This window comes from Haliotis asinina, chromosome 6, assembly GCF_037392515.1.
Source record: "Haliotis asinina isolate JCU_RB_2024 chromosome 6, JCU_Hal_asi_v2, whole genome shotgun sequence".
Classification (NCBI taxonomy): Eukaryota; Metazoa; Mollusca; class Gastropoda; order Lepetellida; family Haliotidae; genus Haliotis; species Haliotis asinina.
In genome coordinates this window covers 12,878,142-12,903,912 of record NC_090285.1, presented here as the reverse complement: position 1 = coordinate 12,903,912, position 25,771 = coordinate 12,878,142, and the positions used below count along the sequence as shown (strand labels likewise).

General features: G+C 42.3%; 1 protein-coding gene across 1 annotated transcript; it reads right to left on the bottom strand.

The window, feature by feature from the left end:
* Window positions 1-780: 780 nt before the first annotated feature.
* On the bottom strand, window positions 781-1,638 carry LOC137287684 (neuronal acetylcholine receptor subunit alpha-6-like). The gene has a single exon (XM_067820075.1). The coding sequence runs from the start codon at window positions 1,636-1,638 to the stop codon at window positions 781-783; it is 858 nt and encodes a 285-aa protein (XP_067676176.1).
* Between the last annotated feature and the right edge of the window lie 24,133 nt (window positions 1,639-25,771).

Genomic DNA, 25,771 nt, shown 5'->3' with positions numbered 1-25,771 from the left:
TCTATTACTGGATTGTCTCTTCCAGGTTCGACTATTTACAGACAGCCGCCATATTGCTGAAATATTGCGGCGTAAACCTAAACTCACTCACTCGCCCCATTAATGACGGATACAGCGCTACTCATCACTTGAATGATTAATTGTCTAGTAATTCAAGTGTTTGCTCGTCCAGCTGAGGAAGCTGATTCAAATATTCTAATTCTACCCTTGTCAAAGGGTTTGCACAAATTTTATGTAGTCTCAAGAATTCTTGCAGTATCTCAGCTTTAATAAGAAAATAAACATTATGGCCTCCTTTGTCACATACCACGTGAAAAGGACCGTCTATTGGCCAAACCAATTGATAGAGTGGCTGCTTGGAGATAGTTGGAGCAGTGCCCAACAAGATATTATATGGTACGTTTTCTTGTGTTCAGCAGTTAAGGTATTAAAAGTAAAACTGATTCGTGCAATAATGCCTCCATACCTCTGGATGGCTCAAGTTAAACACAACTCAGTCGTATATCAAAGCTCGAAACGAAGTAATTTTGCCCGATGTGTCCGAAATGTGAATGAGGTGTGGACAGCTGTATCCTGGGTAGGGAGATGTAGTGTCAGTCGTATAACTCTCCTTTGCCCGCGGCCAAATTTCATTGACTGTTGTAACAGTGGATATGTGAAAGGGCGTATGTGTCACAAACAACTCAATGGTCAGTTGAGACGTCAGGGCCAATTTATTCTCTGGCGTTAATATTTTAATAAACAGTTGACATGGCAGGTCAAGGTAATGTTTGCGTGTCTTCACATCGTCAGCATGCAAAGGAACACCACTGTGAGACCACTACTGAACACAAAGAAGCAGGCAAAAAAGAACCTATTAAGTTTAGTTTCAATATCTGGCCATTTTGGTTTTTCATCCTCAGAATTGCCACCACCAATATCGACTTTAACTAACTCCTTCTTACACATTCTTACGATCCATTTCGGTGGTGACTTCTCTTTCATTTTGAGGAGGAGGATGTTAGTCACGACGGTGACGACACTGGTGAAGTTGGCCAGAGACACATAGAGGCTGAAGAGGCTGACAGTCAGGGAGTTCTCGGGCAGGGAGTCCCTGATGATGGTCAAAAACAGCTGGAAGCTGAGGAGGATAGACACGGCCATACTGGTCTTTTCTCCACTCTGTGAAGGCAGGAGGAATACGAAACTGTTGAGTAAATGCAGAAGGACCACGGGGAGCAGGATGGTGAAGATATAGAACAAGGGACGTCTCTTCAAGTTGATGGTTATATGAAATCTTGCTTTTCTATTACCGAGTGTATCCGTAATTCTTTCTGTAGATATTTCAAACTCACTATTCTCTTCAAATTGGTTCATATTAATATCTTTTTCCCTTGAGATATGTATTCTATTGTACGCACCAAACCATCCACCAACTTCAATTTCACAAGTCTGGGTATCGAAGGGAAACTTGTAAATGTCCATGGGACACTTTGTTTCTATTGCTCCCGTGAGAAGCCATCGAATATTACCCTGACTGGTGACCACCAGAGAACCTCCATTATGCAGTAGCTCTTGTCCCTTGATACTATTCGAAATAATCAGTTCAGGTTTCCAGAATTTGGTAGAGTCCGCAAGAATACTTTCCTCTGAGCTCATCGAAGCATTCCAAACAACACGAGGGTCATACCACGAGAAGATCATCCACATACTGCTGCTGAGAAACTGCTTTTTATTATCCAGTTCTTGCACAGATAACAATCCTGCAGTAAAGGTAATGTTAACGACATTGTTTGGTTTGTGATGGACTTTGTAGCCTTTTAAAATGACGTCAATGACTTCTCCGTCAGACATTAAACATGTGATCCATGGTGCAACATGCAGTATGCATAACAGGATAATAATGTCCCTGGCGTTAAGCATATTCTCGGGCGTATGTTTAAGTCCAGGGGTTACTTATCAATGATAGGTTTCTAGGTTCATCGGTATTTATAAGATATCATGATTACTTGTTCCCATGGAGATGACATTTAACTCAACCTTATTCTCCGTATTGAATGCAAGTCAGTTAATTATCGTTTCTGTTTAATAACATTATTGTGCTTGGTTCATGATTCTAAATCTAAGGCATCGTTCAATTAGCTATCGTTAATAATATATACTTGGTATTATTGAAACATGAGAGGCGAAGAATCATGGATCAATAAAACTAATTTGCTCTCAGTAAACAAGAGCTTTACAATCGGTTTAAACGATCAATTATATTTCACGTGTCATTGACATGATGTAGCGTCACCAGTGCATCAACACAGGACGTGTCTATTGTGGTGGCTTTACAGACACCCTCACCTTTTCAGGCCAGATCAAACTACTTATTGGCAAGGTATATGGCACTCGTTTACCCCTCTGGAGAAAGATAATGCCGGACAGTACCTCATATATATGTAAACATTAAACGCTTGAGGTGGACTGTTCAGTTAAATTTCATAGTTCAGTATCATTCGGCATTTGGAAGATAAATATCAAAACAAGCCGGTTTTCCCACAATAGACAAGTGACAAAACCCTTTCCACATTGATAAGAAATCTCTGCCAAAAGCAGAGTCGATTGTACTCGATTGTACAATAGTACATACTAACGTTTATAACATTGATTAGGCAAGTGAAAATATATGTGTTGAACCAAGTTCTATCAGTTCCAACTATGAACGCCAGGAAGAGGCCTCTATATGAGAGCTGCGGTGGCTGAGTGGGTTAGATGACTGAATTGTATGTCGCTGGTAAGGTACCTTACTCTTGGAGTGAGAGTTCGAATCCCGGATGGGCCTCAACCCCAATGAGTTCCAGCATCTTTACTTTAATTAGATTATATACTCCTGATGTAACATAAGTAACAAGCCTTCAATACATGAATCCAAAATCGAGAGATTAGACAGTCAGGCATTTTTTATTCAGTGACAGGCCACCTCCCCAGAATGCAATCATGATAATGTGTAACACATCAGCGCATTTTAAAGTATGTACAGTTTGTGTCTCTTGTTTACATGATGTAAGAATATGCATAAGTTTCTTATCATATCCATATGTTCACTCTGTAGAATAGAGATATAAAGTTTATAATAGTGGGAAAGTTACTAAAATGTTTCTTAATATATTTATTCCTGATACATTTATTCCTGATACTAGAATACAAAACTTGATCTGAACAGCTTCATTTGTACTGCAATAAGACGTGCCCCGCATTTCAGAACCATAACAAAGAATGCGTGCTATCATGTTGTCAATTTATCTTGAAAAGATCGGTACAGATAATATGACCAAGTTTCCGTTCAAAGTTTTTAACAGAGGACAAAGCTATATTTTGCGTGTGACACCAGACAAGATTTAGATTTGTTCCCTGATTTGTTCCATATTCACAGATGCCCCATGAATGAAGACCACAGTTGGTTAAAGCTGTTTTCATCCATTATATCAGACATTGCATGGATGCGCACGGTTGGATTCTAGTCACGGTGTGCTTGAAATATTGGGTATGTGACAATACAATCGCTCGCTCACTCACTCATTCACACCGCCTGGGCTGCAGATACAACAGTCTGGACCATCCGATTGATTGCGGGCCTTGATTGCTTCATTGCAACATTTTAAGCGATTTGTTGATATTTAATCGATTATTTACTTGCGTGGACATTACTTATTAACGATGCTGAGATAATGATCGGTGAGAATGACTGAAAATTAGTTCAAGCTTCTGTTGGAATCAGCGAAACTGTCGAGCGTGACCACACTACCCACTACGGAGACTTTAACCAGAGAAAATTCATCATGGGACCAGTTCAACCCGAAATCCAATATGTAGATGCGTGGGTGGGTTGTTCCTCAACCAGCTGGTACGTGTGTGTGTGTTGTTTTGTCTTTGGACAATCCAGTGACCGACATCATGAGTATGGATGAACGCAATCAGGATATGAAGGTTAAGTAAGTGAGTCTGACTACCCAATCCCCTTAGTCGCCCCGATTTATGCCAACCACAACCACTTTAGTGATTGGCATGATCATGCTGACCATCGATCTACGCAGCTGAAATACAGTTGCATGCATCACGACGAAAATCGGGGACAGAACTGTTTGTCAGTAACCCATGCTTGTAAAAAAACGACTGACGGGATCTAGTGGTCAAGCTCGCTGACGTGGTTGACACATGTCATCGTATCTCAGCTGCATAATTCAATGCTCATGCTGTTGATAACTGGAATGTGTAGTTTAAACCTGACTGTTATAAAACCCCCACCTTGTAGCTGTAATATTCAGCGGCATTAAACAACAAACTTTCAAGCTTGGAAATCGAAGTCCTTCACACGCATTAGCCTCAGAGTTTACAGAAGATATATAAATCAAAATGAATATGTTTTAGCTTAAAGGTAAAACAATGAATGTGTCCGCACTTTGGTAACCTAATTCTACAGGTCATGCCAATGTTTTCGTTTACAAAGTCAGCTAAACTCTTGAGTCAAGATCGGTTCACTGTCACTTAGCCTGATTCTGACCAAAACGGTCTCGTTAAAACAACATTAATTGCAGTATAGCTGGGGAGGAGACAGGAGCCAGGTAATTAGCACTATGGCTAGATTGGAGATAGGAGCCAGATAATTACCATTAGCCACCGAAGCGTGAGGCTTTGCTTTAGGACTATAGTCTATATCCACAATGCGACACGATTTAACATGTATGCAAGTGTGCGCGCGTTTGTTTGCAATATTAAAATTCTGTTTAAACATATTTACTTCTGATTTATTATTCACAAACTGGATTAGCAAGAAGCTTATTTTAGTACCTATCCAGACAAAATAACATTTAAACGACTTGCATTCATAACATGAATACAAAAGTACATAACATCATAAATAACACGAAGGATAAAATATACATGGATATAAACATCCCTACAGCAAACATACATTTAGTTTCGCAAAAAGGCACAAGAAACCAAAGATTGATTACCTCTTCTTGAAGTGGAAATAAAGTTATGCACTGATTTGATAATATCAGGATTTATAGATCTGGGTAATTCTAGGTTACCATACAGAACAACATTTATGTTACACCCATGTTTGAAATAAAACAAAATCTTTCTTATAGTTCCTTAGATAGGACATACACAAATATAATGACTGGTGTCCTCGAAGACAGTTCCACAAGTACAAGTAGTTATTGGATATTATACTATGATGTAATTTTATTCTTGAATTCACTTGGTGATCGTATAAGTTCTTCGGGCAAAGAATTCCACAGTTGAGTAGAACTGATAAAAATTATCTTTCTTGATAATTAGTACTTGTAACTCCTTTAACAATTTATCTTTGGTGAAACTATATCAAGTACAGAATTTACATGTGCACGCCAGTTTGTGTCTTTTTGAAACCATAGACGTAACTGTTTGTGCATGGAATAGTACTTATTTTGCATATATAATCTTGTCATTGATATCACGAACTGAGCATTTCCTGAAATCCTCAAAATGAGAGACCATATAACCTATGATATGGTCTCTGTCCCAATTAATTCCAATAGTACCATATCAATGTGCCTCACTTTGATACATATGTCACTAGTGGCACCAGTTGAGCATTTCCTCAAATCCTTCCAAAAAATTCAAATCATACCGTATCAAGGTACATGTAACAATCTCACTTACTGAGGATTTTTTTGGTACAGACTATGGCTCATCCGGACTAAGTGTTGTGAAAACTCTAACCCTAGTCAGTCCAAACCCTCTCTGGCTGTGAGAGACCTGTTTTAACAGAATCTGGCTAAGCGAGAGGACACCTTAAGATTTGCCTGCCGCTTGGACTACTGTAGCATCACGGGTTAGATGACTGAATTGTATGTCGCTGGTAAGGTACCTTACTCTTGGAGTGAGAGTTCGAATCCCGGATGGGCCTCAACCCCAATGAGTTCCAGCATCTCTACTTTAATTAGATTATATACTCCTGATGTAACATAAGTAAAAAGCCTTCAATACATGAATCCAAAATCGAGAGATTAGACAGTCAGGCATTTTTATTCAGTGACAGGCCACCTCCCCAGAATGCAAAAATGATAATGTGTAACACATCAGCGCATTTTAAAGTATGTACAGTTTGTGTCTCTTGTTTACATGATGTAAGAATATGCATAAGTTTCTTATCATATCCATATGTTCACTCTGTAGAATAGAGATAAAAAGTTTATAATAGTGGGAAAGTTACTAAAATGTTTCTTAATATATTTATTCCTGATACTAGAATACAAAACTTGATCTGAACAGCTTCATTTGTACTGCAATAAGACGTGCCCCGCATTTCAGAACCATAACAAAGAATGCGTGCTATCATGCTGTCAATTTATCTTGAAAAGATCGGTACAGATAATATGACCAAGTTTCCGTTCAAAGTTTTTAACAGAGGACAAAGCTATATTTTGCGTGTGACACCAGACAAGATTTAGATTTGTTCCCTGATTTGTCCCATATTCACAGATGCCCCATGAATGAAGACCACAGTTGGTTAAAGCTGTTTTCATCCATTATATCAGACATTGCATAGATACGCACGGTTGGATTCTAGTCACGGTGTGCTTGAAATATTGGGTATGTGACAATACAATCGCTCGCTCACTCACTCATTCACCCTGCCTGGGCTGCAGATACAACAGTCTGGACCATCCGATTGATTGCGGGTCTTCATTGCTTCATTGCAACATTTTAAGCGATTTGTTGATATTTAATCGATTATTTACTTGCGTGGACATTACTTATTAACGATGCTGAGATAATGATCGGTGAGAATGACTGAAAATTAGTTCAAGCTCCTGTTGGAATCTGCGAAACCGTCGAGCGTGACCACACTACCCACTACGGAGACTGTAACAAGAGAAAAAGGATCATTGGAGCAGTTCAAACCCGAAATCCAATATATAGATGCGTGGCTGCATTGTTCCTCAACCAGCTTGCACGTGTGTGTGTTGTTTTGTCTTTGGACAATCCAGATATCACGAGCATGGATCTACGCAATCAGGATATGACGGTTAAGTCAGTGAGCCTCACTACCCAATCCCCTTACTCGCCCCGTATGAAAAGCATTTGTTTCTGACGACCAGAATCTAATCCATATCCAGTTGCTAATGCACATCTCAACAAGGATTTATGCCAACCTTTAGTGATTGGCATGATCATACTGACCTTCGATCTACGCAGCTGAAATACAGTTGCATGCATCACGATGAAAATCGAGGTTAGAACTGGTTGTCAGTAACCCATGCTTGATAAAGAACGACTGACGGGATCTAGTGGTCAAGCTCGCTGACGTGGTTGACACATGTCATCGTATCTCAGCTGCATAATTCAATGTTCATGCTGTTGATAACTGGAATGTGTAGTTTAAACCTGGCTGTTATAAAACCGCCACCTTGCAGCTGTAATATTCAGCGGCATTAAACAACAAACTTTCAAGCTTGGAAATCGAAGTCCTTCACACGCATTAGCCTCAGAGTTTACAGAAGATATATAAATCAAAATGAATATGTTTTAGCTTAAAGCTAAAACAATGAATGCGACCGCACATTGGTAACCTAATTCTACAGGTCATGCCAATGTTTTCGTTTACAAAGTCAGCTAAACTCTTGAGTCAAGATCGGTTCACTGTCACTTAGCCTGATTCTGACCAAAACGGTCTCGTTAAAACAACATTAATTGCAATATAGCTAGGTAGGAGATAGGAGCCAGGTAATTAGCACTATGGCTAGATTGGAGATAGGAGCCAGATAATTACCATTAGCCACCGAAGCGTGAGGCTTTGCTTTAGGACTATAGTCTATATCTACAATGCGACACGATTTAACATGTATGCAAGTGTGCGCGCGTTTGTTTGCAATATTAAAATTCTGTTTAAACATATTTACTTCTGATTTATTGTTCACAAACTGGATTAGCAAGAAGCTTATTTTAGTACCTATCCAGACAAAATAACATTTAAACGACTTGCATTCATAACATGAATACAAAAGTACATAACATCATAAATAACACGAAGGATACAATATACATGAATATAAACATCCCTACAGCAAACATACATTTAGTTTCGCAAAAAGGCACAAGAAACCAAAGATTGATTACCTCTTCTTGAAGTGGAAATAAAGTTATGCACTGATTTGATAATATCATGATTTATAAATCTGGGTAATTCTAGGTTACCATACAGAACAACATTTATGTTACACCCATGTTTGAAATAAAATAAAATGTTTCTTATAGTTCCTTAGATAGGACATACAAAAATATAATGACTGGTGTCCTCGAAGACAGTTCCACAAGTACAAGTAGTTATTGGATATTATACTATGATGTAATTTTATTCTTGAATTCACTTGGTGATCGTATAAGTTCTTCGGGCAAAGAATTCCACAGTTGAGTAGAACTGATAAACATTATCTTTCTTGATAATTAGTACTTGTAACTCCTTTAACAATTTATCTTTGGTGAAACTTTATCAAGTACAGAATTTACATGTGCACGCCAGTTTGTGTCTTTTTGAAACCATAGACGTAACTGTTTGTGCATGGAATAATACTTATTTTGCATATATAATCTTGTCATTGATATCACGAACTGAGCATTTCCTGAAATCCTCAAAATGAGAGACCATATAACCTATGATATGGTCTCTGTCCCAATTAATTCCAATAGTACCATATCAATGTGCCTCACTTTGATACATATGTCACTAGTGGCACCAGTTGAGCATTTCCTCAAATCCTTCCAAAAAATTCAAATCATACCGTATCAAGGTACATGTAACAATCTCACTTACTGAGGATTTTTTTGGTACAGACTATGGCTCATCCGGACTAAGTGTTGTGAAAACTCTAACCCTAGTCAGTCCAAACCCTCTCTGGCTGTGAGAGACCTGTTTTAACAGAATCTGGCTAAGCGAGAGGACACCTTAAGATTTGCCTGCCGCTTGGACTACTGTAGCATCACGGGTTAGATGACTGAATTGTATGTCGCTGGTAAGGTACCTTACTCTTGGAGTGAGAGTTCGAATCCCGGATGGGCCTCAACCCCAATGAGTTCCAGCATCTCTACTTTAATTAGATTATATACTCCTGATGTAACATAAGTAAAAAGCCTTCAATACATGAATCCAAAATCGAGAGATTAGACAGTCAGGCATTTTTATTCAGTGACAGGCCACCTCCCCAGAATGCAAAAATGATAATGTGTAACACATCAGCGCATTTTAAAGTATGTACAGTTTGTGTCTCTTGTTTACATGATGTAAGAATATGCATAAGTTTCTTATCATATCCATATGTTCACTCTGTAGAATAGAGATAAAAAGTTTATAATAGTGGGAAAGTTACTAAAATGTTTCTTAATATATTTATTCCTGATACTAGAATACAAAACTTGATCTGAACAGCTTCATTTGTACTGCAATAAGACGTGCCCCGCATTTCAGAACCATAACAAAGAATGCGTGCTATCATGCTGTCAATTTATCTTGAAAAGATCGGTACAGATAATATGACCAAGTTTCCGTTCAAAGTTTTTAACAGAGGACAAAGCTATATTTTGCGTGTGACACCAGACAAGATTTAGATTTGTTCCCTGATTTGTCCCATATTCACAGATGCCCCATGAATGAAGACCACAGTTGGTTAAAGCTGTTTTCATCCATTATATCAGACATTGCATAGATACGCACGGTTGGATTCTAGTCACGGTGTGCTTGAAATATTGGGTATGTGACAATACAATCGCTCGCTCACTCACTCATTCACCCTGCCTGGGCTGCAGATACAACAGTCTGGACCATCCGATTGATTGCGGGTCTTCATTGCTTCATTGCAACATTTTAAGCGATTTGTTGATATTTAATCGATTATTTACTTGCGTGGACATTACTTATTAACGATGCTGAGATAATGATCGGTGAGAATGACTGAAAATTAGTTCAAGCTCCTGTTGGAATCTGCGAAACCGTCGAGCGTGACCACACTACCCACTACGGAGACTGTAACAAGAGAAAAAGGATCATTGGAGCAGTTCAAACCCGAAATCCAATATATAGATGCGTGGCTGCATTGTTCCTCAACCAGCTTGCACGTGTGTGTGTTGTTTTGTCTTTGGACAATCCAGATATCACGAGCATGGATCTACGCAATCAGGATATGACGGTTAAGTCAGTGAGCCTCACTACCCAATCCCCTTACTCGCCCCGTATGAAAAGCATTTGTTTCTGACGACCAGAATCTAATCCATATCCAGTTGCTAATGCACATCTCAACAAGGATTTATGCCAACCTTTAGTGATTGGCATGATCATACTGACCTTCGATCTACGCAGCTGAAATACAGTTGCATGCATCACGATGAAAATCGAGGTTAGAACTGGTTGTCAGTAACCCATGCTTGATAAAGAACGACTGACGGGATCTAGTGGTCAAGCTCGCTGACGTGGTTGACACATGTCATCGTATCTCAGCTGCATAATTCAATGTTCATGCTGTTGATAACTGGAATGTGTAGTTTAAACCTGGCTGTTATAAAACCGCCACCTTGCAGCTGTAATATTCAGCGGCATTAAACAACAAACTTTCAAGCTTGGAAATCGAAGTCCTTCACACGCATTAGCCTCAGAGTTTACAGAAGATATATAAATCAAAATGAATATGTTTTAGCTTAAAGCTAAAACAATGAATGCGACCGCACATTGGTAACCTAATTCTACAGGTCATGCCAATGTTTTCGTTTACAAAGTCAGCTAAACTCTTGAGTCAAGATCGGTTCACTGTCACTTAGCCTGATTCTGACCAAAACGGTCTCGTTAAAACAACATTAATTGCAATATAGCTAGGTAGGAGATAGGAGCCAGGTAATTAGCACTATGGCTAGATTGGAGATAGGAGCCAGATAATTACCATTAGCCACCGAAGCGTGAGGCTTTGCTTTAGGACTATAGTCTATATCTACAATGCGACACGATTTAACATGTATGCAAGTGTGCGCGCGTTTGTTTGCAATATTAAAATTCTGTTTAAACATATTTACTTCTGATTTATTGTTCACAAACTGGATTAGCAAGAAGCTTATTTTAGTACCTATCCAGACAAAATAACATTTAAACGACTTGCATTCATAACATCATAAATAACACGAAGGATAAAATATACATGGATATAAACATCCCTACAGCAAACATACATTTAGTTTCGCAAAAAGGCACAAGAAACCAAAGATTGATTACCTCTTCTTGAAGTGGAAATAAAGTTATGCACTGATTTGATAATATCATGATTTATAAATCTGGGTAATTCTAGGTTACCATACAGAACAACATTTATGTTACACCCATGTTTGAAATAAAATAAAATGTTTCTTATAGTTCCTTAGATAGGACATACAAAAATATAATGACTGGTGTCCTCGAAGACAGTTCCACAAGTACAAGTAGTTATTGGATATTATACTATGATGTAATTTTATTCTTGAATTCACTTGGTGATCGTATAAGTTCTTCGGGCAAAGAATTCCACAGTTGAGTAGAACTGATAAACATTATCTTTCTTGATAATTAGTACTTGTAACTCCTTTAACAATTTATCTTTGGTGAAACTTTATCAAGTACAGAATTTACATGTGCACGCCAGTTTGTGTCTTTTTGAAACCATAGACGTAACTGTTTGTGCATGGAATAATACTTATTTTGCATATATAATCTTGTCATTGATATCACGAACTGAGCATTTCCTGAAATCCTCAAAATGAGAGACCATATAACCTATGATATGGTCTCTGTCCCAATTAATTCCAATAGTACCATATCAATGTGCCTCACTTTGATACATATGTCACTAGTGGCACCAGTTGAGCATTTCCTCAAATCCTTCCAAAAAATTCAAATCATACCGTATCAAGGTACATGTAACAATCTCACTTACTGAGGATTTTTTTGGTACAGACTATGGCTCATCCGGACTAAGTGTTGTGAAAACTCTAACCCTAGTCAGTCCAAACCCTCTCTGGCTGTGAGAGACCTGTTTTAACAGAATCTGGCTAAGCGAGAGGACACCTTAAGATTTGCCTGCCGCTTGGACTACTGTAGCATCACGGGTTAGATGACTGAATTGTATGTCGCTGGTAAGGTACCTTACTCTTGGAGTGAGAGTTCGAATCCCGGATGGGCCTCAACCCCAATGAGTTCCAGCATCTCTACTTTAATTAGATTATATACTCCTGATGTAACATAAGTAACAAGCCTTCAATACATGAATCCAAAATCGAGAGATTAGACAGTCAGGCATTTTTATTCAGTGACAGGCCACCTCCCCAGAATGCAAAAATGATAATGTGTAACACATCAGCGCATTTTAAAGTATGTACAGTTTGTGTCTCTTGTTTACATGATGTAAGAATATGCATAAGTTTCTTATCATATCCATATGTTCACTCTGTAGAATAGAGATATAAAGTTTATAATAGTGGGAAAGTTACTAAAATGTTTCTTAATATATTTATTCCTGATACTAGAATACAAAACTTGATCTGAACAGCTTCATTTGTACTGCAATAAGACGTGCCCCGCATTTCAGAACCATAACAAAGAATGCGTGCTATCATGCTGTCAATTTATCTTGAAAAGATCGGTACAGATAATATGACCAAGTTTCCGTTCAAAGTTTTTAACAGAGGACAAAGCTATATTTTGCGTGTGACACCAGACAAGATTTAGATTTGTTCCCTGATTTGTCCCATATTCACAGATGCCCCATGAATGAAGACCACAGTTGGTTAAAGCTGTTTTCATTCATTATATCAGACATTGCATAGATACGCACGGTTGGATTCTAGTCACGGTGTGCTTGAAACATTGGGTATGTGACAATACAATCGCTCGCTCACTCACTCATTCACCCTGCCTGGGCTGCAGATACAACAGTCTGGACCATCCGATTGATTGCGGGTCTTCATTGCTTCATTGCAACATTTTAAGCGATTTGATGATATTTAATCGATTATTTACTTGCGTGGACATTACTTATTAACGATGCTGAGATAATGATCGGTGAGAATGACTGAAAATTAGTTCAAGCTCCTGTTGGAATCAGCGAAACCGTCGAGCGTGACCACACTACCCACTACGGAGACTGTAACAAGAGAAAAAGGATCATTGGAGCAGTTCAAACCCGAAATCCAATATATAGATGCGTGGCTGCATTGTTCCTCAACCAGCTTGCACGTGTGTGTGTTGTTTTGTCTTTGGACAATCCAGATATCACGAGCATGGATCTACGCAATCAGGATATGACGGTTAAGTCAGTGAGCCTCACTACCCAATCCCCTTACTCGCCCCGTATGAAAAGCATTTGTTTCTGACGACCAGAATCTAATCCATATCCAGTTGCTAATGCACATCTCAACAAGGATTTATGCCAACCTCAACCACTTTAGTGATTGGCATGATCATACTGACCTTCGATCTACGCAGCTGAAATACAGTTGCATGCATCACGATGAAAATCGAGGTTAGAACTGGTTGTCAGTAACCCATGCTTGATAAAGAACGACTGACGGGATCTAGTGGTCAAGCTCGCTGACGTGAGTAGTATAGGGAATGACAGTTCTGGCTCACTTTCAAGAAATGTCTCTACAAAGCCTTATTTACTAAATAAGGCTTTGGTTGGGCCATTAGCTCTTGCTACTATTACCCCTACTACAAAAAAGTTGGCGGTAATTACTGTGCCTTGGTAGGAGGTAACACTGTGCCGTACGGTACGATCAATAATTCTTCTCTTACAAACCCCCTACCCGGCCCATCCCTCAAGTAGTACAAGTTAGGTTCGTTGGCTTTCATATCCACTTTATCTATGTTGTAAGTTTTGACTGACCATATAGGATCGGTGGCTCGCTTACGGCTATCGCCCTCGTGTTCCCCTATGTTATGTTTATATCGATGAAACAGTTTAACGTGAACCGCCTACGATCTCTTTGGTGTTCATAATAAAGGCTTGCTGGGCTTTTTGTATTCCCTGTGCTATGTACTTTTTTTTCTCATCCTCGCTGATAGCAGACTTACGAGACTTGGATCGAATATCTTGTTTCATTCCGTTATATTTTTTGAGTTCAGATAGGATTGAACTAAATTCCTCTTCTGAGATCTTACTGTCAGTGAGTGCCGTGGAAATACGCTCACTCACTGTGTTCAGCTTTGCTTCGGCCAGAACCCTGATCTCATCGTGTTTCAATGCCTTACGATTAAGTCTGCGTGATACTAACTTAAGCGCCAACCCTACCAACCCTGTCACCCCAGCCGTTATTTCAATACCTAGCACTATAGGTGCAGCCACGATGGTGGTTAACAACCCAACGCCTGCCGCCCCTAGTCCCATGCTGGTTGCCATAAGGGTAGTGTCAGCCCCGTTCACGATATTGAAAGCTCTATTATACTTTTTACATAGTGCTTTCCGCGTGTCACGGTCTTGTTCTAGTTGACGTTTCACATCACATAACTGCCTCAAGCGGAACCCATCTACGGTTTCCAACGTCTTCGCTACTTCCTCTACGACTGGGTACAGACCCATCCTATAATATATATTTTGAAAGATATTTTAATTGGGGTTCAGTTAATATTCTATCAATTAATTTGAAGTCTATAAGGTCTAGATTACTAGTCAGGGTAATAGGTGAGAGGCTAATAGAATTTCCTGTTGTAATAAAAACCCCACTGAGGTTTATTAAGCGGTTTATAGGACCCCCGTGGGTATCCTGTTGTATAACAATACGACAATATTTTTTTGTGTGTTCGTCAAACCAGTGTATTGACACCCCGGGTAAAATTTGGTGTACTCTTGAGATGTTTTCATGTTGTAAAAACGTAAATAAGACTTCTATGATGAGTGTGAAAGGGGTGTATATATCAGGCCTTAAGTTAGCAGGATAATTGCTAAATGTTAATTTATTTTTTACTTCACTCCTTAACCTATTTTTTTCGGTATTACTAGTTCCTATGGCTACACTATCCGGAATGAAATCCCCGGCCCAGATGCCGTTGTTCCTAATCTTAGCGACAGTCCCATGTTCGTTTAATGTGATATAAGGTGAGGTGAGTGTTAAGTTGATCAGCCATTTGGGTTCTTTAAAATCTGATAACGACACCCGTCTGTACACGTTGTCTTTGAATTGTAGGATGTATAATTCATCTTCCTCACCAGGCTGATCGAATCCCTCTGTATCTCCCAGGTCGTTAAGTGTAGTGTTTGGGTGATGACTGGTCATTATTATATTATTACGATATAATTTCCAACTGGTTTTCTGATAATAATTCAGGGGTTAACTTCATACCCATGAAGTGTATGTTGTCAGGCAGGAAGATATTGATTAGTGATATCTTGTTTTCCACGATCACGTTGACCCCCTGCAGACTGGTCTTGGAGTCGACACCCACCCGCACGTAAACGTTGCAAACTTGAAACTGGTGTCGTTTCACCCACCCGAGTTTGATCCCCTTCACGATCTCGACCTCATTCACCGATGGTTCCCCTAGGTAGACTTTGATGATCAGTGTTGAGTTTGCCGGCAGACTCTCTAGTATCTTGACCACGCCTTCGAATTCAGACACCAACTGCAATTTCACGTTTTGTATGGTTGGTTTACTCGATAGCATGTGGGCTGCTATAGTGTTGACTGGGCTGACGACTATACTACGTCTCTGAGTTGGTACGTAAGCCACGAGCAGAATTCCATTGTTCACGACTTTGTTTAGGTGGTTGTCTTTGTTATCAGTGAACACGTAGGGGGAGACGAGTCTAATATTGATAAACCAGTCGTTCTCGGGTAACAACACCCACTTATCATCTTCGGTGAAGACGAGCATATATGGTTTGTTTTTGACGACGGTAGTGCTCTCAACATCGTCTAAGTCGAACAGTTTACCTCCGAACGATGGGTATATTACCCAATTATTATCACCGGTGTTGACAAGGGTGTACTTAGTGTTGACTGTTGCTCTTGTGGTATCTATCATATCACTTAGGGTTCCACCGGAGGGGATTTCAACGCGTTTGTAAATGTTGTTTTTCAGTTGCAAGGCATACGATTTACCATCTACTCCGGGAGCGTCGAAACCGCGTGTGTCTCCGAGGTCGGAGATCCCGATATTGACGCATTTTTTCACTCCGGGCCCTTGTGCGCTGGTCATGTTACGTGAAGCGTTAAGCTGAGGTATCCTATATTTACAGGATTATGATTTATATCTAACACCGATATTGTCAGCTCAGGTATGTTGCCCTGGGTTAATCTCTTATACTGCCGTGGTGAAAACGACTCGGTTCTACCGTCGTTGAATTTCTCAGTTTTCACCGGCACTGCTCTCAGTATAGTGGAAGGGTGACCTCCTTGAATGTTGTACGTTGTGCTCACTTGACCGAGATGAATGTACAGCTCTCGGTACGGTACTAGATCGGGTAACTTCGTGCCTGTGACGGTTGTTGTTGGTTTTATCTCGTCAGGAGACATACCGAGTATCCTCGCTAATGGTCGGCCTAGCCTCAAGGAGGTTCTTCCGTTGTTGATTAACACCACTGTACCGTTTGAGTCGTTCATCTTGAGTTCGGCTCCCAGGGGTTTGAAGACCTCGTCGTTTAGAGAGCACACGCTGTAGTAGCCGTCAGTTATCTGGCTGCGAGTTCCACTGACGAACAGCTTATTGTTGCTGATATTAATGTTAGTCCATTGCGGTAGGTAGGTGATATCACAGAGTGCGACTTCGAGTTGACCTGACGTGTTATCGATCGCGTGCGTCAGCTGAACGGCCTCACCGCTCGTTATTCCTGGAAGTGTTATGTACATATTACATATATATTTATTTATATAATAGTTTTAAAATGTATTCCCATAGTGTGTATTACTCTAAACTGGATGTAGATTTCTCCCCCATGAAGATCGTGGTTGCTCCTGGGTTGTATTTCAATGCCCAGCTTTTAGATGTGTTCGATAAGTATAAGCTTTCGGTGACTAACATTGAGGCAGTCCACGCTTGGTTCTACAACCCTATGCAGTTCTGGCAGAATCAATTCAACTTTGCCGTGTGGTGCGCTACAACAGGGTGTGGTGTGGTATTGACCGACACTAAGCGTGGACCGCTGAGTCAGTCTTTGTTCAAGTTCCACGTGTACTACCAGGTCAGACGTATCCTTAAAGAGATCAGTGCCCCCATCCCACAGGACAAAGCGTGGGATGCAACAAACAACCCGTACGATAGACGGGCCTACGAACGTATTTGTAATGAATTCGAAATAGACCCGAAGACTGATTGGCATTTGCCGGGGCCGAACTACGGGTTGGGTATTCCTTATGATGGCGCGCGACCAGTGAAAGAAGTCAGTGATGATTTAATGAAACGAGGTATACTTAGGCAGGACTTTGCTTTGTCGAGTAATGAATGGAGGGATGATCGTATGAATTTTAAAGGTGGTGTTGCTTTCACAGTCCAGAAAGTGGAGCAGTCAACCGCAGACTGGACTAAAATGATCTCAAAAACATCGAAAGAATTCACTCGTGCTGGTACAATACGCTTGAACGACTCGATTCGAACGTACGTGTGGGCGCTGTTGGGTGCGCAGGCGCAAACGCGTTCCAACATCATCGGTAATGGAACTGCTTACGACGCTCAGAAACAGTTCGTTGCCAACGTTGAGGATGCTATCAATTCTCCAGTTGATCTCCCGCGAGCCATCGAACGCTACCAAAACGTGTTAGAATACGCCAGATCGAAAGTCAATTACGTGTTCGCCGTGGGGCTGTACATGGCGCCGAGTGATATGCAACTGAGAATAAAAAAAGTGGTGGGTTATAACAACAAAATAGTCGTAGCCACGGCGGACCAAAAGTTGGGTATCAACCCCGATATTAACACCCCCTATATCCCACACATTCCACCACGTGAAACGGGTATAGTGGCGCCACCCCCGGAGTCTAAAGTTCATGTGCCCCCCACACACCCCCATATTCATGTGGGGGTACCCCCCTATCAGCAGCATATTAATAGTAAAACGACCCTAGTGGTTGGTGGGGTAGCTTTGGGACTTATTTGGTTAAAGATTTCTTAGCCGCTACGTACACCAGACCCGCCACGGCGACGATGGCTGCCCACAGGTTTTGACTGAGCCACATGGCAGTTTTAGACAGAGCGCTCAACAACCACGAGACGATGCTACCCAGTATGCCGGGAAGGGCTTCGGCGGCTTTACCAGCCAGTTTAGCTAGGCCTTCCCCGAGTTTTTTAATCCAGTCTTTAACACCCCCACCACCGCTGGGAGTTCCCCCGCCGGCAGGTGTGGGGGTTCCCCCTGTCAGTGACACCACCAGGGTTGATATGATGAAACCCAATGCAGTTAGAATGCTGACGATGGTGATCCCTTGCTCCCGGAACAATATCCGAATCCTGTTGGCTAAAGTTGTATCCTCGTTCAGTATTCTATCGATTGTTTCCCGAATACGACTGATCTGGGATCGAAGCTGTTCACGATTCGAGGAAGCGGATTCCAATCGTGTACGTCTCTCGTCTTCTAAATCGCGTAGTCGTTTATTGATACGACGCTTCATATCATCGTTTTCAGTTTCGTTGAGTTTAGTTTTTTCCCTAGCGATGTGCTCGTCGATTTCGTTCAGTTTCCCCATGTTGTTCACGAGTTCTCCACGCACGCGTTTCACGGCTTCGTCTAAGCCGCGCAGTTCCCTTACCGGAAAGTCAAACCCCGGTAACGGTTTGTCCCAGTAGGTGCTCAACAGTTTTTCTATGCTGTCTGAGGCTTCTGTAGCACGCTGTGGTGTCATTTCATCTCTAGTGGTGAGGTGGGATCTGGTAGCTTGCAGATCTTCAACAACGGCCTTAGGTATTGCACCACCGTAATCATTCATGTTTAGATTTTTACGGATAAATTCGACACCATGGCGGCTGGCTAGAGTTGACAAGGCCAGTGGTTTTTTATTGCGCTTGTTAACGAGGTCAACCCCTGGGTCAGACTTAAGGCGTAGAACACCCTTTGTATCAATAAAAAAATTATCAAGGTATCGGCCCTGTGATTCAACATGGTTTTTATCTCTTCTTAAACTTTCGTAATAATCATCTACCGTTGTTGCCAAGAGTTCTTGGTTCAGTGGTGAACTAGTAAATGAGGTCTCCTGCTCATCATCGAATGCCTGGGCACTAGCGCCCGGCATCTCCGTCATATCTATGTCTTCATCCATTAGTATTTAAATATATTTTATTTATATATAACAATGTACGGCAGAAAATTAGATCCTTTCAGAAAATTGAGAGAGCCATTAGGAGCCAGAGCCGTGCGACAGTCGGTGACCATCACCAGCAATCCCAGCAAGATAGACCAGAATCAAACTCTGCTGGTTAGATTTCCAAACCTTGGTGAGAATGACCTCATTGTACCAGGCACTGTTCGACTGGCGTTCAATATCACGTTGACCTCTGACAACGACAAACGCGAGCTAGTGCGGAACGTGGGTCGAGCTATCATCAAGAAAACGACCGTCAAGATAAGCGGTAACGAGGTGCTGAGCATCGACGACAACGACGTGTTTCACTGCTACAAGGATCTCTGGAAAAGCGAGGGAGAACGAGTCAATGATGTGTACCAGGGCATCAGCAAATCAACCCGGGCGCGCATAGGATACGTCTTCACGACAGACCAGCAAGACAAGCTATCGGACGGTGAAAAGGCCATCGCTCTAGCATACGGGAATCGATTCTGCGTGCCGCTCGACTTCGAGTTGCTCACGGGAGACGCGCCATTTTACCAGGCCGCGCTGGGTGATAGGCTCGAATACGAGCTCACGTTTAACGACTATAGCAAAGTAGTGCGGTATGGTTCGACATGGTCACTAGCCCGGAGCTGGCCAGGCAGGTTCGAAGCCAGTACTCTGGGAAGATGGCTATCCTGTACGATCGCGTACTAAGACATAGATCAGTCGTGCGAGACTGACACTGTGTGGAATATCAACCTGAACGTGCCGGCGCGATCGATGAAAGGTATACTGGTCGTCCCCGTGGAGGATTACGAGCCATTCCGGAGGGACAGCGAGAAGTTTTTCAACCCCGAGATTGAAAAGGTGGAAGTGACCATCGAGGGCGTGCCCAACCAGCTGTTCAGTCATGGTATGAGACCACACCAGCAGTGGGATGAGATAAAAAAGCTGCCAGTGGGGGATTACATAACAAAGGACCTGGACCTCGGCTCCGTGCAGATCGGTGAATACCTGACCACCAAGTACGCCCTATGGTTGGACATGCGATCCACGGATGATGATAAACTGCACGGTAGCGGGCGTCGTATAGATAACGGCAGCAAAGGGATAACCATCCAGATTACTAAGAAGGCTCAAACCGCTGGTAAGTTGAAATTATATCTGTACGTTATTATGGACGCGCAACTTAATATAGACAATGGGAGATTCGTGCAAGCCATCTACTGATGGGGGGTACCCACAACTACCCACTGACCCACACTGCGCCATAGTGTGCGGGCAGACTGGCTGTGGGAAGACCGTTTTCGTGTTGGATATGTTGGAGGGTTACTACAAGGATGTGTTCGATAACATCGTTATCATGTGCCCTACTCTGAGCATGAATAAAACGTACGCGCGACCTTGGGTGATGACGGACCCGGACGTACACAAAATCGACCCTGGAACACGCCTGCAGGACTGGTTGAAAGCTTTTCACGAGAAATTTAAAGGGGAACCGACGCTGTTCATACTGGACGACTGCAGCGCTAATCGCGAGATAACAAAAAAGAGAGACATGCTATCGTACCTGGCCTTCTCCGGCCGGCATGCAAATCACAGCGTCTGGGTGCTAACGCAGAAGTTCAACTCGGTGTTGAAAGACCTCAGGGAGCAGACGCGATGGGTGGCCTTATTTCACTGCAAGGATAGGGATTCGTTCGAGGAGTGTTTGAGAGAGAACGATGTGATGAGTAAATTAGAACGGGAACGGGTGAAGAAACAGCTCGCTGAAACTAAACACGCTAAGCTCGTTCTAAAAACCGACCAACCAGTAGCATATATAGTATGCTAAAGCTAAGCAAAGCTAAGCAAAGCTAAGCAAAGCTAAGCAAAGCTAAGCAAAGCTATGATATTTGAAGTATTTGTCGTGTGCAACTTAACCTTCATTTCTCTGTGTTTTGCCTGTATCGGGTATTATATAGTTAAAACTAAATCTTACTTGTTATATTATAAGATGGAGTGTGAGGAATTGCTCGAACAATTGTCGTTGGAGGGTTCCCCCACTGGGGGTGTGGGGGATTCCCCCATGCGAGAGAAACTGGTGGCGTTGGCTGTTGGCGGCAAAGCCAAACATTACTTTGGAGACTACACTCCGGATAAAATTAACAAAATGTCAGCCGAAGAAATCGATAAGCTGTACGCTAGATACGAGTCCCGGCTCGGAGCAGAAATGACAAAGACAATAGGATCGGCTATGACCCAGATATACACCGGTATTGTGTCATACTTCTTTCCCATTCCACCAGAGCGCCGACTTTACCTGTGGGAGGACCTCGAGAAAGACCCTTTTATCAAACACGCCGTGAGCTCTATCAGCTGCGGGCTGTACCACAAATATGGTATGTTGTTGGCTCCAGTGACGGCGGCGATTATCACGGCAAAACATTGTCAATTTGAGAGAAAGAATAATAATAATAGTATAGATGGATCCTGCACAGGAAACCCCAGTGGTGGTACCCCCCACACCCCAAACAGTGAGTTCACAGGAACCAGTGACGGTGGAGACCACTTCAACAGTAACCAGGCAGAAGAATCCTAAGAGAGTAGCTGCCGGTAAAAAACGGTGGTGTAACCAACATAAAGTGACCAACCCAACCCGACTGTTGTTGGCTGTAGGTGTAACTGCTGCCGTGGTTATAACATGGTTATACGTGGGGGTACCCTCCCACAGTGAGCCACCACCCAACAGTGAGCCCCCCACGCCGCCGGCAGGCCCCACTATTGACCCGCATATCATGTTATAATTTTAATATTTTATATCATATACATAATGTCTGAGGGGAAAACGTTCGTCAACGACGCATACCACGCCACAGTGGTCGCCAGTCTAGCCGTAGGGTACGCTCGGTTGACTAAAATGGTGCTTAAACAACCAACTATCAAGCTAGATTTCAACCTGCAGGATATGGGTATGCTCATAATGAACCTTGGTATGGCGATGGCCACAAAAGACATCCTAGTAAAACAAGGAATAATACCTGATAATATAATGAAATAAATATAGGGATGGCCACGATAGCTGTGATGGTCGGTGGGGCGTTAGTGAATGCCCTGGCATTTTCCGGGAGTAATTTCCTCTTCTCGAAACTACGAGATGATCACGCGGCTGAAATACAGGAAGAAAGGAAGCGGCACGATCTCGCTACTGAGAAATTACAAAGAGCACAGGCTGAGTACGCTAAAAAACGTCTCCAGAGGATCGATTTTATTAACAAACAACTACAGCGTGAAAACCATGCCGTTCAAACATTCAACGATGTCGATGAAGCAATGAAAGAATACTATCTAATAACTGGTAAACAATTGGAACCGCTCAATAAACCCACACTCGCTCAGTACTACACACCATCCAAGGGACAAATGAATCGTGAACTGGGCTTCATAGTGTTGGGTATAGCAGCTACTGCGTTGGTTGCGAAGCAATTAAACTAAAACACCTATATAAGTAAACATGAGACCCGCTCCATACCGATGCGAATACATACTTATGGGGAAGACCGAGGCCTGTGGTAGGAAATGCAGGAATCAGGGGTTCTGTTGTTTCCATATGGGAAGTCCTAACTACACGTGTTCTGTGTGTGGTATCGGGGTTAAAGGACACTACTGTCTATGTAAAGCTCACGGAGCGAACGTAGTCAGACATCAACTCATCTACGAGAATAAAAAAGGCTATATAAAAGAACGTAGGCGACTGCTCAAGATAGCCACTTAAGAGTTACCTCCCCTTACTGTGAACCAATTAGACATTAGTTCTCTTAGGTGTAAACACGATGTCTACTGTAAGCGAGCTCAAGCGGGTCGCAAAACAGAGAGGTGTCATCGGGTATTCTCAAATGCGGAAGTCAGCATTGTTGAGATTACTAGGTTTAGAAGCCCCTCCTACGGTAAAACAATTAAAAGCTCAAGCAAAACAGCTTGGACACACGGGTTATTCAAACCTGGGGAGAGCCGGGTTAACCGCATTGTTATCACATGCCCCCGTAGCACGTCCCACTGTAAAACAACTGAAAGCCGAGGCACACGATTTGGGTTTAGGCGGGTATTCCCATATGAGAAAACCACAGCTTGTAGAATTATTACGACAGAATAGAGCTATTGACCTACAGTTCGTGCGCACTGAGCGCGCTGTAGGCAACTATTTGAGAGGTTGGCGCATGCACGTTGATAGAAACATAGACATTATAGATATCAAGCCTCTGATAGCTGATAAGGTCAACCAGGAACTAAATAATCTAGGAAGTATCAAGTTTCAGATCACAGTGAAAATGTCGCTCGATAAGCAGGTTGGGAGTACCACTGAGTATGTTCAGCCTTACTTCCGAGGCCAACAAGAGGTCGTCACACATACAGAGACCATTGACGCATCAATCGATACCAGTTTTCAGCAGATACGAGAATACCTAGAACGCTACACACACTTGGGGTCCGGGTGGGTTGTAGATAAAATCGATAATGTCTATCTAGACATAGCTAACTACGTGCCGTTCAGAGGCGGGTCATACCTAGCCTTGCCTCCCTACTATAGGAACAAACATGCCATAGTAAACGTTAAGAATAGAGGAAACGATTGCCTGAGGTTAGCTATCAGGTCAGCCTTATTTCCAGCTGGCAAGAATTCAGATAGGCTTTCTAGCTATCCCCAAGACGATAGGCTTAATTGGGATGGTATAGATGAACCCACCCCCATATCCCAGATCACTAAAGTAGAAAAACAGAATAATCTGGTTATAAATGTCTTTGGGCACGAAGGTAACACAACAATAGTACACAGGGTCAGCCCGGTGAAGGATCGCCAAGTTATCAATATATTCATGATCCAACTAGGTGAAAAGTATCACTACACGTGGATAAAACATCTCAGCCGGTTGTTGCACGACCAGTCGAAACACGATGGGGAAAAACACTTTTGTGTACGATGCCTACACGGTTTCAGTCGAGCTGATTTATTAGAATCCCACCGGGATGATTGCCAAGGTGTGGGGCAGACGGCCATACGAGTCGACATGCCTAAGGAAGGTGAAAATATCCTAAAATTCAGTAACCACAAGAACCAAATGTCTGTACCTTATATTATATACGCCGACTTCGAAGCCTTAGTTGTGGGTGGGGATTCCCCCACACCCCCTAGTGGGGGTAGCTTCACCCACAAGACACAAGAGCATAAAGCCTGTTCGTTTGGATACATTGTCGTCCGTTGTGACGGGGAAACGAAAGCTCCGGTAGTGTATAGGGGCCCTGACGCGGCTGAAAGGTTTCTAAAGTGTTTGCAGGAGGAAGAAAAAATTATTAGGAATGCATTGTATAGAATCGCTCCCATGCGTATGACCCTAGCCGACAGGCTAGCTCACGCTAGTAGCACTCACTGTCACGTGTGCGACTCACCACTTAACGGTGATTCGGTGAGAGATCACTGCCACATAACTGGTAAGTATAGAGGCGCCGCTCACAACGCGTGCAACCTCAAGCTTAAAATCAACCCTAAGACAATAAACATCCCCGTTGTCTTTCACAACTTGAGAGGGTACGACTCACACTTGATCATGCAGGCCATCGCGAAAATCGATGGTAATATAACGTGCATCCCCAACAACATGGAGAGATACATCTCCTTCAGCTTAAACGGACTTAGGTTCATTGACTCGTTTCAGTTCCTCCTGTCGTCACTCGACAGTCTGGTCAAGGCCAACAATACCTTCCCTATCACCGATCGATACACAGACGCCGAGACTAGACCCCTGCTTATGAGGAAGGGTGTGTACCCCTATGAGTACATGGATAGTTGGGCCAAGTTCACCGAGACCAGACTACCTCCTATTGACTGCTTTTATAGCAAGCTGAATGAGGCGTCCGTCTCACGAGATGATTACTCGCACGCGACTAACGTATGGAATAAACTGGGTTGTAAGAACCTGGGTGATTATCACGACCTGTACTTGAGGACAGATGTACTGCTGTTAGCCGACGTGTTTGAAACGTTTCGGCAGACATGTTTAAAGCAGTATAAACTCGACCCCGCATGGTATTACACCAGCCCAGGTCTGTCGTGGGACGCCTTGCTTAAAAAGACCGGAGTTAATTTGGAATTGCTCACAGATTACGACATGCACCTATTCATTGAGAAAGGCTTGCGAGGTGGTATTTCCATGGCATCCAAACGATAAGCGAAAGCAAATAATCAATACGTGAAAGGTTACGATCCTAACAAACCAACCAATCACATTCTATACCTCGACACAAACAACCTGTACGGCTGGGCCATGAGCCAGTATCTACCTACAGGGGGATTCGAATGGGTACCCCACGTTGATGTTATGGAGGTTGCACCAGATTCGAACAAAGGGTATATCCTCGAAGTTGACTTAGAGTATCCCAAGGAATTACACACATCACACAACAGCTACCCCCTGGCCCCCGAACGTATGAGGGTTAACCCAGACTGGATGTCTGAGTACCA